Genomic DNA, 12,431 nt, shown 5'->3' with positions numbered 1-12,431 from the left:
AAAAAAAAAAAAAAAAAAAAAAAGTTAGACTGTACTCCCAGCATTTCCCCGTTGGCCTAGGTCACCATCTCCCTTGGAGAAACAAGGGCCAGTGCTAGAATGTGGGTCGTCATAGAATTTCTGGTAGCCACTCTGAACCCATCAGTGGTCAGTGGTCACATTGTCCGTGTATGTCTTAGTATTTACATCCACTGTGTCTTTTGGATAAAAGGTCATCTTCATGTGAGGTTGTGTGATTTCAGGTTTTGTTATGAAATGTGCTTTTGCCTTGGGTTATTCCTGAAAGCTTCCTAATTGGTACCTGCTGGTTCACCTTTCAACATTGGGTTTCTTTTGCCCTCTGCAATGAGTGTCCTGAGCCTTATCCCTGAAGTCTTAATTCCTGGGTTTAGTAAAAACTACAAAGAGGCACTGTTATATACCGTTTTTGTTGAAAAGGCAAACAAAACAGCTGTTGATAAGTAATATTCCCTCCATGAAGTTTAGGAAAGTTAAAGTCATAAAAATTGTCCTTTCATGGGCTTTAAATATAGAAGTAGTAGTAGTGTCAGTATTTCTAGATTTACCTTTACTTCTTTTCTTAATGAGACTTCTACTTTCCTAAGTTAAATTGATTATGTAAAAATTCTTTTATCAATTGTAGCCCATATGAAGGTAGTATTTTTTACTTTTGAAGTTCTTGATTACCATATAATATACCTTTAGAGTTATTTCTGAAACTAAAATGCATAGAAATAAAAGTTAAGCTGAAAACACAGAATTTTATGGTATTTGCTCATGACATTTGTCCAGAATTTTCTTTAACCATATTATCCAGATGGTGCAGCACTTATTTACACTTCAGTAAAAGAAAACAAAAATATAGACTTGGTATATAAATACATCGTTCAGAAACTATATGGATTTCCCTATAAGATTCCTGCTGTTGTTGTGGAAAAGGATGCAGTATTTATGTAAGTGCACTCTTAAATATATAATTTTATCATGTATTATTGCTACTATTTGATGGTGAATCGTTATTTTCAGTTTTGAGTTGGGACCAATAGACCTTTCCATGATGAGTAAGTGAGAATCTGTCTGTTCCTAGATTGGTTTTTGTTTATAACCTGTCTTGATTTATCTATTATTGCCTTTTAGATTTACTGCTGGCCTGAGCCCTTTTTCAAAAGTTTTTACTATTTACAGCTAAACTGTCTACTGGGTGCCTATATTAGTGTATTGTATCTGCTTATTCTTTAATTGATTATGATAGATAAATGGCCAAATATGCGATCTAGACATGCTTTTAAAAAGTTACCTGGCCGAGCACGGTGGCTCACGCTTCTAATACCCAGCACTTTGGGAGGCCAAGAACGGATCACCTGAGGTCAGGAGTTCGAGACAAACCTGGCCAAGATGGCGAAACCCCCTCTCTAATAAAAAAATACAAAAATTAACCCGGGTGTGGTGGTGCACACCTGTAGTCCCAGCTACTTGGGAGGCTGAGGCCCAAGAATTTCTTGAACCTGGGAGGCAGAAGTTGCAGTGAACCGAATTTGCACCACTTCACTCCCGCTTAGGTGACAGAGCGAGACTCCGTTTCAAAAAAAAAGAGAAAAAAGAAGAAAAAGTTACCTGAATAGTCCAGGCGCAGTGGCTCATGCCTAAAATCCCAGCACTTTGGGAGGCTGAGGTGGAAGGATTATTTGAGCCCAAGCGCCCAAGACTAGCCTGAACAACATCGTGAGACCCCATATCTACCAAAAATTTAAAAATCAGCCAGGTGTGGTGGTACGCACCTGTGGTTCAGCCACTTGGGAGGCTGAGGTGGGAGGATCACTTGAGCCTGGGAGACGGAGGCTGCAGTGAGCCATGGTTGAGCCACTGTGCTCCAACCTGGGCAACAAAGCAAGACTCTGTCTCAAAAAAAAAAGAAGGTAACAGTATAAAATTAGGAGGTAATAATTACTGCCCCCTTCCCCCAAGTTAACACCAATGACATTTGTAATGTTGGTAATCTTTTTTGAGACAGGGTCTCACTCCTGTTGCCCATCCTGGAATGCAATGGCGCAATCTCGGCTCACTTCAGCCCCTACTTCCCAGGCTCAAGCAGTTCTCCTCTCTCAACCTCCTCCCAAGTAGCCGGGACTACAGGTGTACGCCACCATGCATGCCCAGCTAATTCTTTTCCTTTTGTATTTTTTGTAGAGATGGGGTTTTGGCATGTTGCCCAGGATTTCATTTTAAGTAGAAATTAGTAAAACGTGGACATCATAATAAAAAGCTAATTCGTTTTCCATAATTGTTCAAATTGACTTCATAAAAGTGTTCCTTTTACATGATCTTGGACTGAATGAAAGAATGACTATATAAATGCTTGAGAATTTACCATATGTATTTCTTTCCAGTCCAGCAGGGTGGGATAATGATAAGAAAATAGGAATATTACATGAAAATTTTCAAACATTAAAAGCAGAAGATAATTTTGAAGACATCATAACTAAACCACCTGTTCGAAAGGTAACCGATTTAGTAAATAATTTCAATATTTAGACTTTAGACTGAGGGGAAGTCTGTACTTTAAGATTGAAGGTAGAAAGGCAAAAATGTCCTTTTTCCATCTGGAGGCTTTCTAAGTATAATTTGGGTGTGTTTCTAATGTACGGTTTATTTACATAAGGATTTGTTTTAGCAAAATATACATCAGCTATTCAGCTGATTAAATCTCTGCCCTTGGCATATTTATATTAGCAATTGTTAGTGCAGAATCCGTATTCTAATATAGTGCCTTGGAAATCAGAGATTGGCATGAGTGAATATGTGGATCTTACAGAGTTTGAATAGGTAAAAGCCGTGAACTTTCCAACCTAGAGCTTGGCCAAGAGCCAAGAAGACATTGCTAGAATAATTCTGTTGGTTCTATCTTTTGAGGCAGGTCTTGGATCTTCTCTCCAGTTAGTTACCCACATTAGCTGACATCTATCCAAGAACTTGCAATTTTCTATATTGTTTTAGTTTAGCTTTTTTTTTTTTTGAGATGGAGTCTCGCTGTGTCGCTCAACCTGGAGTGAAATGGCATGATCTCAGCTCACTGCAACCTCTGCCTCCCAGGTTCAAGCGATTCTGTCGCCTCAGCCTCCCAAGTAACTGGGATTACAGGCACCCACCATCTTGTCCAGCTAATTTTTTTTGTATTTTTGTAGAGGCAGGTTTCACCATGTTGGCCAGGCTGGTCTCGAACTCCTAACCTCAAGTGATCCGCCTCCCTCGGCTTCCCAAAGTGCTGTGATTACAGGTGTGAGTCACTGCGCCCGGCCCAGTTTTAGTCTTAACTCTAACTATCTATTAAATAAGATCCCAGAAGATACACTGCTTTCCTATATCTTGATTTCATGTTAAGCAGTGTATAGTGTTCTATAGATAGAGATGTTTCTGAAAGCTCTATAAAAACAAGTATTTGCATAAATAGACTATCCCTAATTTGAAAATCCAAAATGCTCAAAAATCTGAAACACTTTGAGCACCAACATGACTCTCAAAAGGAAATGCTAATTGAAACGTTTTGGATTTTCAGATTACGGATGCTGAACTGATAAGTATTAATGCAAATATTCAGCAATCTGAAACACTTCCACTTCTGGTCGCAAGCATTTCGGATGAAGGATACTCAACTTGTAGTACTTCTCACTGACTGACTTTAATCTTGACATATGTATCAAGAAAAAATAATTTTGATTTAGAGTCTTCAGAATCCACTCATAATATAAAGCATCCATCTTCTGTTTGTGGGTTATTGTTAGTAATAAGAAAAGGTCAGCCGGGCGCACTGGCTCACACCTGTAATCCCAGCCCTTTGGGAGGCCAAGGTGGGCGGATCACGAGGTCAGGAGTTCGAGACCAGCCTGACCAACACGGTGAAACCCTGTCTCTACTAAAAATACAAAAATTAGCCAGGCGTGGTGACGCGTGCTTGTGATCCCGGCTACCTGGGAGGCAGAGGCACGAGAATCGCTTCAACTTGGGAGGCGGAGCTTGCAGTGAGCTGAGATGGCACCATTGCACTCCAGCCTGGGCGACAGAGTGAGACTCCAAAAAAAGAAAAAATGAAAAGGTCAAATGAAAAATCAGTTGGTGTGGTATTTGGTTTGGATATTTATTAAAATAAATGCATACATAAAATAAAAGAGCAAAATATTTTGCATTCTTTTACCAACAGATTGTGCTTTTTTAATTTATCTTTTTCTTTTATTCATTCCACAAATATTTATTGAGTATCACCTCAGGCTCTGTTTAGGTTCTAAGTGCTAAATGGGAAGGAGAGTGATACATATAATAAACCAATACATAGACACCTGTCAAGTAGTGATAAGTGCTACAGAAATAAAGCAGGGTGTAGGGAGAGTAAGCGAGGGGACTGGGCTGTGAGGCGTGCTGTTTATGAACGCTGGGTGAAGGTCTTTGATAAAGAGGGGAGAATGCTGAAAGCAGAGGGAACTAAAAGTGCACATGCCCTGAAGCAGAAATGTATGAGGAAGACAGAGCAGGAAAGAGCTGTGAGGAAGGTTAGAGTGCTAGGAGATGAGAGGCAGAATTAAGTTATTGTGGGTCTTTATCATTAGGCTACAGTAAGGACTTGAGGTTTCATTCTGAGTTAGATGGAAAGCGTTTGAGAGTTTGAGCAGGGGAGTGATATAATCTGACTTAACCTTTTAAAAGAATCACTGGCTCCCGGGAAGAGAATAGATTGGGTATGTGTTACACAGCAAGAATAGAAGCAGGAGACTTTGTAATTCCTTTTCCTAATTACTCAGCTCATAGAATAGCCATTATATTTTTATTTCAGAGAAACAAGAGACAAGTTGCATTTCACTTAACTAGGATATTACTGGCCCTTTTAAAACACCGTAACTGCTGTTTAGCAAATTTTGTGAGCATGATTAATATGCTTGTGACTCTAGGGTTGTGCTGTTCAACACAGTAGCCACTTGCCTCATATGCCTTTTAAATGTAAAATTAGATAAAATTAAAAATCAATTCCTTAGTAACACTAGCCACATTTCAAGTGCTCAGTAGCCACTGGTGGCTAGTGACTGCCATACTGAACAGCAGAAATACAGAACATTTCTAGAACTGTAGCTAGTTACTGGACATCTCTGCTGGAGGGCTTGGGTAGGGCAGCTCACACATGTGAACATAAATATAGGTAATGTTCAAATTCTTGAACTGTTTTTTAATTAGTCTAATCTAGAGAATAAGTTACTAATGGTGTTAGCATAACATTAAACTTGCTCCTTTGTGCATTGCTCATTTCAGTTTGTACATGAGAAGGAAATTATGGCAGAAGATGATCAAGTGTTTCTTATGAAGCTACAGGTATGAAATTATATCAGAAGCAGACTTAGTATGGTTAATGAGTAAACTGTTCTTGTGTGTATTTTCTTTAAAAATACACCAGTATATGCTATGAATGTCTAAACTAGGATTATTTTGGTTTTTTTCAGTCCCTTTTAGCAAAGCAGCCACCAACTGCAGCTGGAAGGCCTGTGGTCAGTATTACAAATTTTGACAAAATGCTTAAAATGCAGTACATATTATTTTAGTTCTTTTTTCTTAATTATGTACATATTTCATATGCGTGTGCTTTGATATAAACTTGAATTCAGAATTCTTCTGTAATTTGTGAGATTTTAAAAGTGTAAAGATGTATTTGTAACATTTGTTGTGTGTCAATACTCAGCCGTTTATGTGTCATTTTCTCACAACCACCTTATGAGACAGGACTGTTATTAGCCCCATTTTGCAGATGAGGAAATGGGAGCCTTAGGGAAGACATTGTGGCTTGCCTGAGATTATAAAGCTAGAAGAATACAAGTCCAGATTGGAAACCAAATCTGACTCCCAAGCTTGTAACTATACATCATCAGTCAATATGTTCTTTATTTTCTATGAAAGGAAAATTAGTATGTTGAAATGTAATGAGCCTCTGTCTGGCATTCTCTAATAATGAGGACAGGATTGCTAACAATTTTGTCAATGGCTTGCATTATAAAAGTACCAGCAGAACAGGGGATAGTTGCAAAGTAATTTCTTTTTACAATAATAACTTTTGTGAAAATGAAAGTTTCAGGTTTTTATAATTGTATTTTCCTATTTTTACATAGGATGCCTCACCAAGAGTCCCAGGAGGCTCCCCGCGAACACCAAATAGATCTGTATCATCTAATGTTGCCAGCGTATCACCCATCCCTGCTGGGTCAAAAAAAATTGATCCAAACATGAAAGGTACATCTCTTTTTAGGTGATAACAAGATGATACATTTTACGATAGAAATCTAAAATTTCACCTTTTGCCATAACTATTTTCATTCTTGTGCAATATCTTTTAGGCTTTGTCTCTATGGACATATAATCTCATAGTTAACCAGATTGTAAACCATTTTACAGTGTATTTGTGATGTATCATTTACATGATAGAAGTTTTGTTATATTTAATCACTTTCCTGGTAGATCATTGAAGAAATTCACAATTTACACTATAGTAGGTAATCTGCAATTAACATAAAGAAAAAAACTATATGCATAATAGTTATTTCTGTAGGAACAATTGCCATAAGTGGGATTAGTACGTCAAAGAGTTTATGTTTTTATGCCTTTGGATAATATTTTTTCAAATGGATTGTTCAATCATCAACATTGAGTGCTGCAGTTTTACCACAACCTAATTAACATGCTTTAAATACTACCTAATAAGAGTTTTTCCCCTAGTATTTTCCTTCTATTTTTGTTTCTCTTCTGTGAATTGTTTATTGCTATCATTTGCCCATTTATCTCTGGGAACTTCTACCGGTTTTCATGTAGGATACCTAATATTTGAGGCAATTTCTCAACAGTTCTATTTTTAAAGAATTCTTTTCAAAAGGGAGATATATATTAGTATATAACATCTTTTGTTTAAAATACCTTTGGCCTTTTAAAATAACATTCTAATTTTAAATAATTACACTCTTAAAGTTTACTCATTGAAGAAATTACTCAGCATCAAAAGATCAAGCTAGACTTGAATTTGGAATATAAAACTCTTAAATTTTAAGTTTATTCATTTTCTGTGTGTGATTACTATAATAATAATTTATGGAAAAATCTTATGTTTTGACTAAAGCTTTTTGTTTTTTGTTTTTTGTAGCTGGAGCTACAAGTGAAGGCGTTCTGGCAAATTTCTTCAACAGTTTGTTGAGTAAAAAGACTGGCTCTCCAGGAGGCCCTGGCGTGAGTGGTGGTAGCCCTGCAGGTGGGGCTGGAGGTGGAAGCAGTGGTTTACCACCATCCGCCAAAAAGTCAGGTATGCGTATGGGGAGCAAGTCACTTTTTTAAAATAACAGCTTTATTGAGATATAATGAAGTTAGTTCACTGATGCATAATTCTGTGGTTTTGGTATCTTTACTAAGTTGGGCAGGCCATCACCATAATCTGATTTTAGAACATTTTTATCTCCCCAAAAGAAACCTCGAATCTTCTCTCTTTCTTCTGTGGATTTGCCTATCTGGACATTTCATGTAAATGGAGTTATACAATGTATGGCTTTAACAAATGTTTTTGAAAGTCATACATGTTGTAATATGTATCAATACTTCATTTCTTTTTTTTTTTTTCTTTTTTGAGAAAAAGAAATAGCCCAGGCTGGAGTGCAGTGGCGTGATACTGCAGCCTCTGCCTCCAGGGTTCAAGTGAGTCTCCTGCCCCGGCCTCCCGAGTAGCTGGGATCATAGGCACCTGCCACCATGCGCAGCTAATTTTTGTATTTTTAGTAGAGATGGCGTTTCACCATGTTGGCCAGGCTGGTCTCAAACTCCTGGCCTCAAGTGATCTGCCCACCTCAGCCTCCCAAAGTATTGGGATTACAGGCGTGAGCCACCACACCCAGCCTTCATTCCTTTTTAATTGCTGAATAATATTTCATTATATGGCTATACCACATTTCATTTATCCATTTACTGGGTGATGGACATCTGAGTTTCATCTACTTTTTGACTATTATTAATATGGTGCTGCTTTGAACCATCCATTTTTGTGTGGATATTTGTTTGTAATTCTCTTGGGTAAGTACCTAAGTGGAATTACTGGGTTGTGTAGTAACTCGGTTTAAACAAAGGTTTTGAAGAACTGCCAAAATGTTTTCCAAAATGCTGTATCATTTTAAATAGTCATCAGCAGGTTAGGAAAGTTTGTTTCTCCGTATCCTTGCCACATTTTTATTGTCATCTATTGTTACCACTCATCATCTTCTCTAGATGCTAAATTTTGTTGCTATTTTCTGTTTTACTGTTCTTATTGTCCTGTGCCTTTAAAAAAAAAAAAAAAAAACACCTTTCTGAGGTTAAATGACAGGTAGGTGCCTGTTTTAACTCCATTTGGTAACAGATCCACAATTTAAAATGATGGAATTTGTTTTTTCTTGAAATGTATATTTTTTTTAGTTTTTATTTTTTAGACAGAGTCTCACTCTGTTGCCCAGGCTGGAGTGCAGTGGTGTGATCTCAGCTCACTGCAACCTCTACCTCCCGGGTTCAGGCAGTTCTCCTGCCTCAGCCTCCTGAGTAGCTGGGATTACAGCAGGGTTTCACCATGTTGGCCAGGCTGGTCGCGAACTCCTCACTTGAAGTGATCCTCCCACCTTGTCCTCCCAAAGTGCTGAGATTACAGGCGTGAGCCACCACGTCTGGCTTGAAATTTTTAAATTAAGGGTTGTTTATATAATTTAGTGTGCTAAATAAAGTTAATGAAAGTGTTAGCAATTTTTAAATGAAGAGATATTGGTGAAAATGATACTTTCACTTATATCTAAATCTTGTTTGTTTTCTTTTTCTTCAATGTAGGCCAGAAGCCTGTCTTAGATGTTCATGCGGAACTAGATAGAATTACACGAAAACCAGTTACAGTTTCTCCCACAACACCTACATCTCCTACGGAAGGAGAAGCTTCTTGAAGATACCAAATAAAGCCATTTATTCAGTTTTCTGGGATAATGTAAACATGCCTCTGCCTTTTCCTTCAAAAGTGGAATTAGAAAGCTGGAGTGCTTCTTCAGATGGACTAAATTTATGTCTTTTGTGTGTGAGTGTGTGTGTGTGGTTGCCCATTTTTTAGAAGGAGCTATACAGAAGAAAAATGATTCTACATTATGTAGGATTGCTGTTTGCATTGCCATTTTGCATAAGGAAGTAATCTTTGATTTTGAAAATCTCAAAACTTTTAGATCTGAAATACAACCATGTGATCGTATTCTAAAGGCTATTTAAAACGTAAAAGGGTTTAGGGGAAGGGCAGAAAACATGCAATTTGGGCATTGACTGACTTGGAAGTCTAAGCTTTATTTTAGTTATAACTATTAAAATCATTTTTAAAAATTTGTTAGTTTTGCTGACAGAGAAAAACCGTCAGTTGTCAGATTTTGCACACCAAAATAAATGTACCACCACACACGGAATATGCTAAGAAAACTATCAGATAGCGTTTGATAACACTAGTCATTGTCTCAATCACTGATCCTGTAAGTTGTCACCAAAATATGATTTAGAAATACTGGCCAAGGTGTTTCTTTAACTGAGAAGAAAAGAAAGCACACTGCCTAAATGTGTAAAAGAAAAATGCAGAGGTTATTCAAATGTAAAGAGGTAACAATCTTTGGATTTGTCTATACATATATATATATATGGCTTTGCCTTAATATACCCCCTTTTTTGTTTGTGACTTTCAACTGTAATCAGTTAATAAAGTATTTATTCTCTGCATTCAGGTTCAAATAACTTGTTGCATTCTCTTATGTTTAAATTTACATGTGTCAGGTAATAAATGAGATTCATTAGTACAGTCATCCCTTGGTATCCATGAGGGATTGGTTCCAGGACCCACCTCAGGCACCAAAATCTACAGATGCCCAAGTCCCAGATATAAAATGGCATAGTATTTGCATATAACGTTCACATCCTCCTGTTTACTTTAAATCATCTCTAGATGATAATACCTAATTCACTGTAAATGCTATGTATATACTTATACTGTATTGTTCAGAGGAAAATAACAAAAAAGTGCCTGTTTAGTTGCAATTTTTTTTTTCAAATATTTTCCTTCTGCCGTTGGTTCAATCCATGGATATGGAACCCACAGATAAAGAGGGCTGACTAATTTAAAATGTTTGACCTAATTAGTAATATAATTATTAAGCATTCTGACCTAAGAGATACATGAATACATGACATTCCCTATCCTATAAATTTCCTTAATTTGGGAATTTGCCTTGGTCAACACATCTTCCTTATAGGCATGCCTCAAACTGTAGAATCGTATGTCAGTATATCTAGTAGATAAAAATACAGCCTTTTATCATTTAATGGGAAGAAGCTGATTTAAAAGCTTGGCAGTTGCACTAACACATAGCCACTCCTTTATAGGTGAGAACACCTGTTGCTGATTCCACCTTTTCAATACTCAGTTTTCAATTACTGTTTTAGAAACTTCAGTGGCCGGGCGCGGTGGCTCAAGCCTGTAATCCCAGCACTTTGGGAGGCCGAGACGGGCGGATCACAAGGTCAGGAGATCGAGACCATCCTGGCAAACCCAGTGAAACCCCGTCTCTACTAAAAAAGTACAAAAAACTAGCCGGGCGAGGTGGCGGGCGCCTGTAGTCCCAGCTACTTGCGAGGCTGAGGCAGGAGAATGGCATAAACCCGGGAGGCGAAGCTTGCAGTGAGCTGAGATCCGGCCACTGCGCTCCAGCCTGGGTGACAGAGCGAGACTCCGTCTCAAAAAAAAAAAAAAAAAGAACAAATGGATCTTTTTATTGAAGTTCAACTAAAGAACACATCTGCATATGACCTGAGTCATTTATATAGTTGGGGGCAAAATGGTTACTGCCCTTTAAATTGGTCTTTGTTGCTACTTTGAAATCAATATTCCGAAGTTCTTTTAAACAAAAAGTTGGAAGACAGTACCTCTGTTATCTAACACAATCACTTCATTAAAACTTTAAAATCTATTTAGTCTTAACAGTATTTGATGCCTTATATTTAATATAAATGTTAAAAATATACGAGAGGTTGGGTGTGGGTGGTTCACACCTATAATCCCAGCACTTTGGGAGGCTGAAGGGGGAGGATCGCTTGAGCCCAGGAGTTTGAGACCAGCCTGGGCAACATGAGACATCTTTACAAAAAGTTAGCAGGGTGTGGTGGCACATGCCTGTAGTTCCAGTTACTTGGGAGGCTGAGGTGGGAGGATCGCAACCAGAAAGTCGAGGCTACAGTGAACTGTGATCATGCCACTGCACTCCAGTTTGGGAGATAAACCTTGTCGCAAAAATATATGTATATGATATATATGTATAAATATATATGTATGCATAGATGTGTATGTGTATATGTATATCTACATGTATAAATATAGATATACACGTGTATGTATATGAGAGGATAAAATGGTGTTCATGGACATACAAAAATTTATGAAAACATTTTGTCTGATAAAATATTTGAGGTAGGCCGGGCACGGTGGTTCACGCCTAGTAATCCCATCACTTTGGGAGGCCGAGACGGGCAGATCACGAGGTCAGGAGATCAAGACCATCCTGGCTAACACGGTGAAACCCCATCCCTATTACAAAATACAAAAAATTAGCCGGGTGTGGTGGGGGGCGCCAGTAGTCCCAGCTACTCGGGAGGCTGAGGCAGGAGAATAGCGTGAACCCGGGAGGCGGAGCTTGCAGTGAGCGGAGATTGTGCCACTGCACTCCAGCCTGGGCGACAGTGAGACTCCTCTGTCTCAAAAAAAAAAAGAAAAAAAAAATTTGAGATAAACAATGCCATTGATAAAATCTTTAGTCCAAAAAGGGTTCTGCAAAAAGGGTGGTGAAGATTCTCTCTAAATCAGTACTTGATGAAGTAAGTGGAACTAATGAAAAAAGGAAAACTGCAGACAGTATTTGGTATACTTGGATATATCTGCTACCTTGTTTGCATGTATAAACCAACTCATTCTGTGTGTGTGAGACGTTGAACATGTATTAGAAAATCCTTGAAATTAATTGAGTTGTTACTTCAATTTACTGTAATTGTTCACTCTGGGATTTAGTTTAATCTTAAAACCTTGCATAGATCATGTTTAAATCTGAAACCTTCACGCCTGTAATCCCAGCACTTTGGGAGACCAAGACAGGCGAATCACGAGGTCAGGAGTTCAAGACCAGTCTGGCCAATACGGTGAAACCCCGTCTCTACTAAAAATACAAAAAATTAGCTGGGCGTAGTGGCAGGTGCTTGTAATCCCAGCTACTCAGGAGGCTGAGGCAGGAGAATCTCTTGAAGCTGGGAGGCGGAGGTTGCAGTGAGCCGAGCTCCCACCACTGCACTTCAGCCCCAGTGACAGAGTGAGACTCCGTCTCAAAAAAAAAAAAAAAAAA

At 38.2% G+C, this 12,431-nt stretch overlaps 1 protein-coding gene across 1 annotated transcript in view; it reads left to right on the top strand.

Annotated features, from left to right (window-relative positions):
- Nucleotides 1–9,780, top strand: part of DYNC1LI1 (dynein cytoplasmic 1 light intermediate chain 1) — a 50,597-nt gene extending 40,817 nt beyond the window's left edge. The window contains exons 7-13 of the mRNA XM_017887689.1: nt 818–953; nt 2,388–2,499; nt 5,293–5,352; nt 5,481–5,525; nt 6,141–6,261; nt 7,163–7,318; nt 8,854–9,780. Of these exons, the coding sequence (XP_017743178.1) occupies nt 818–953; nt 2,388–2,499; nt 5,293–5,352; nt 5,481–5,525; nt 6,141–6,261; nt 7,163–7,318; nt 8,854–8,963 (740 nt within the window). The 3' untranslated portion in view covers nt 8,964–9,780. The remainder of the gene's footprint in view (nt 1–817; nt 954–2,387; nt 2,500–5,292; nt 5,353–5,480; nt 5,526–6,140; nt 6,262–7,162; nt 7,319–8,853) is intronic.
- Nucleotides 9,781–12,431: the final 2,651 nt, after the last annotated feature.

This window comes from Rhinopithecus bieti, unplaced genomic scaffold, assembly GCF_001698545.2.
Source record: "Rhinopithecus bieti isolate Rb0 unplaced genomic scaffold, ASM169854v2 scaffold_17429, whole genome shotgun sequence".
NCBI classification, from domain to species: domain Eukaryota; kingdom Metazoa; phylum Chordata; class Mammalia; order Primates; family Cercopithecidae; genus Rhinopithecus; species Rhinopithecus bieti.
This window is presented reverse-complemented; position numbering and strand designations above follow the sequence as displayed.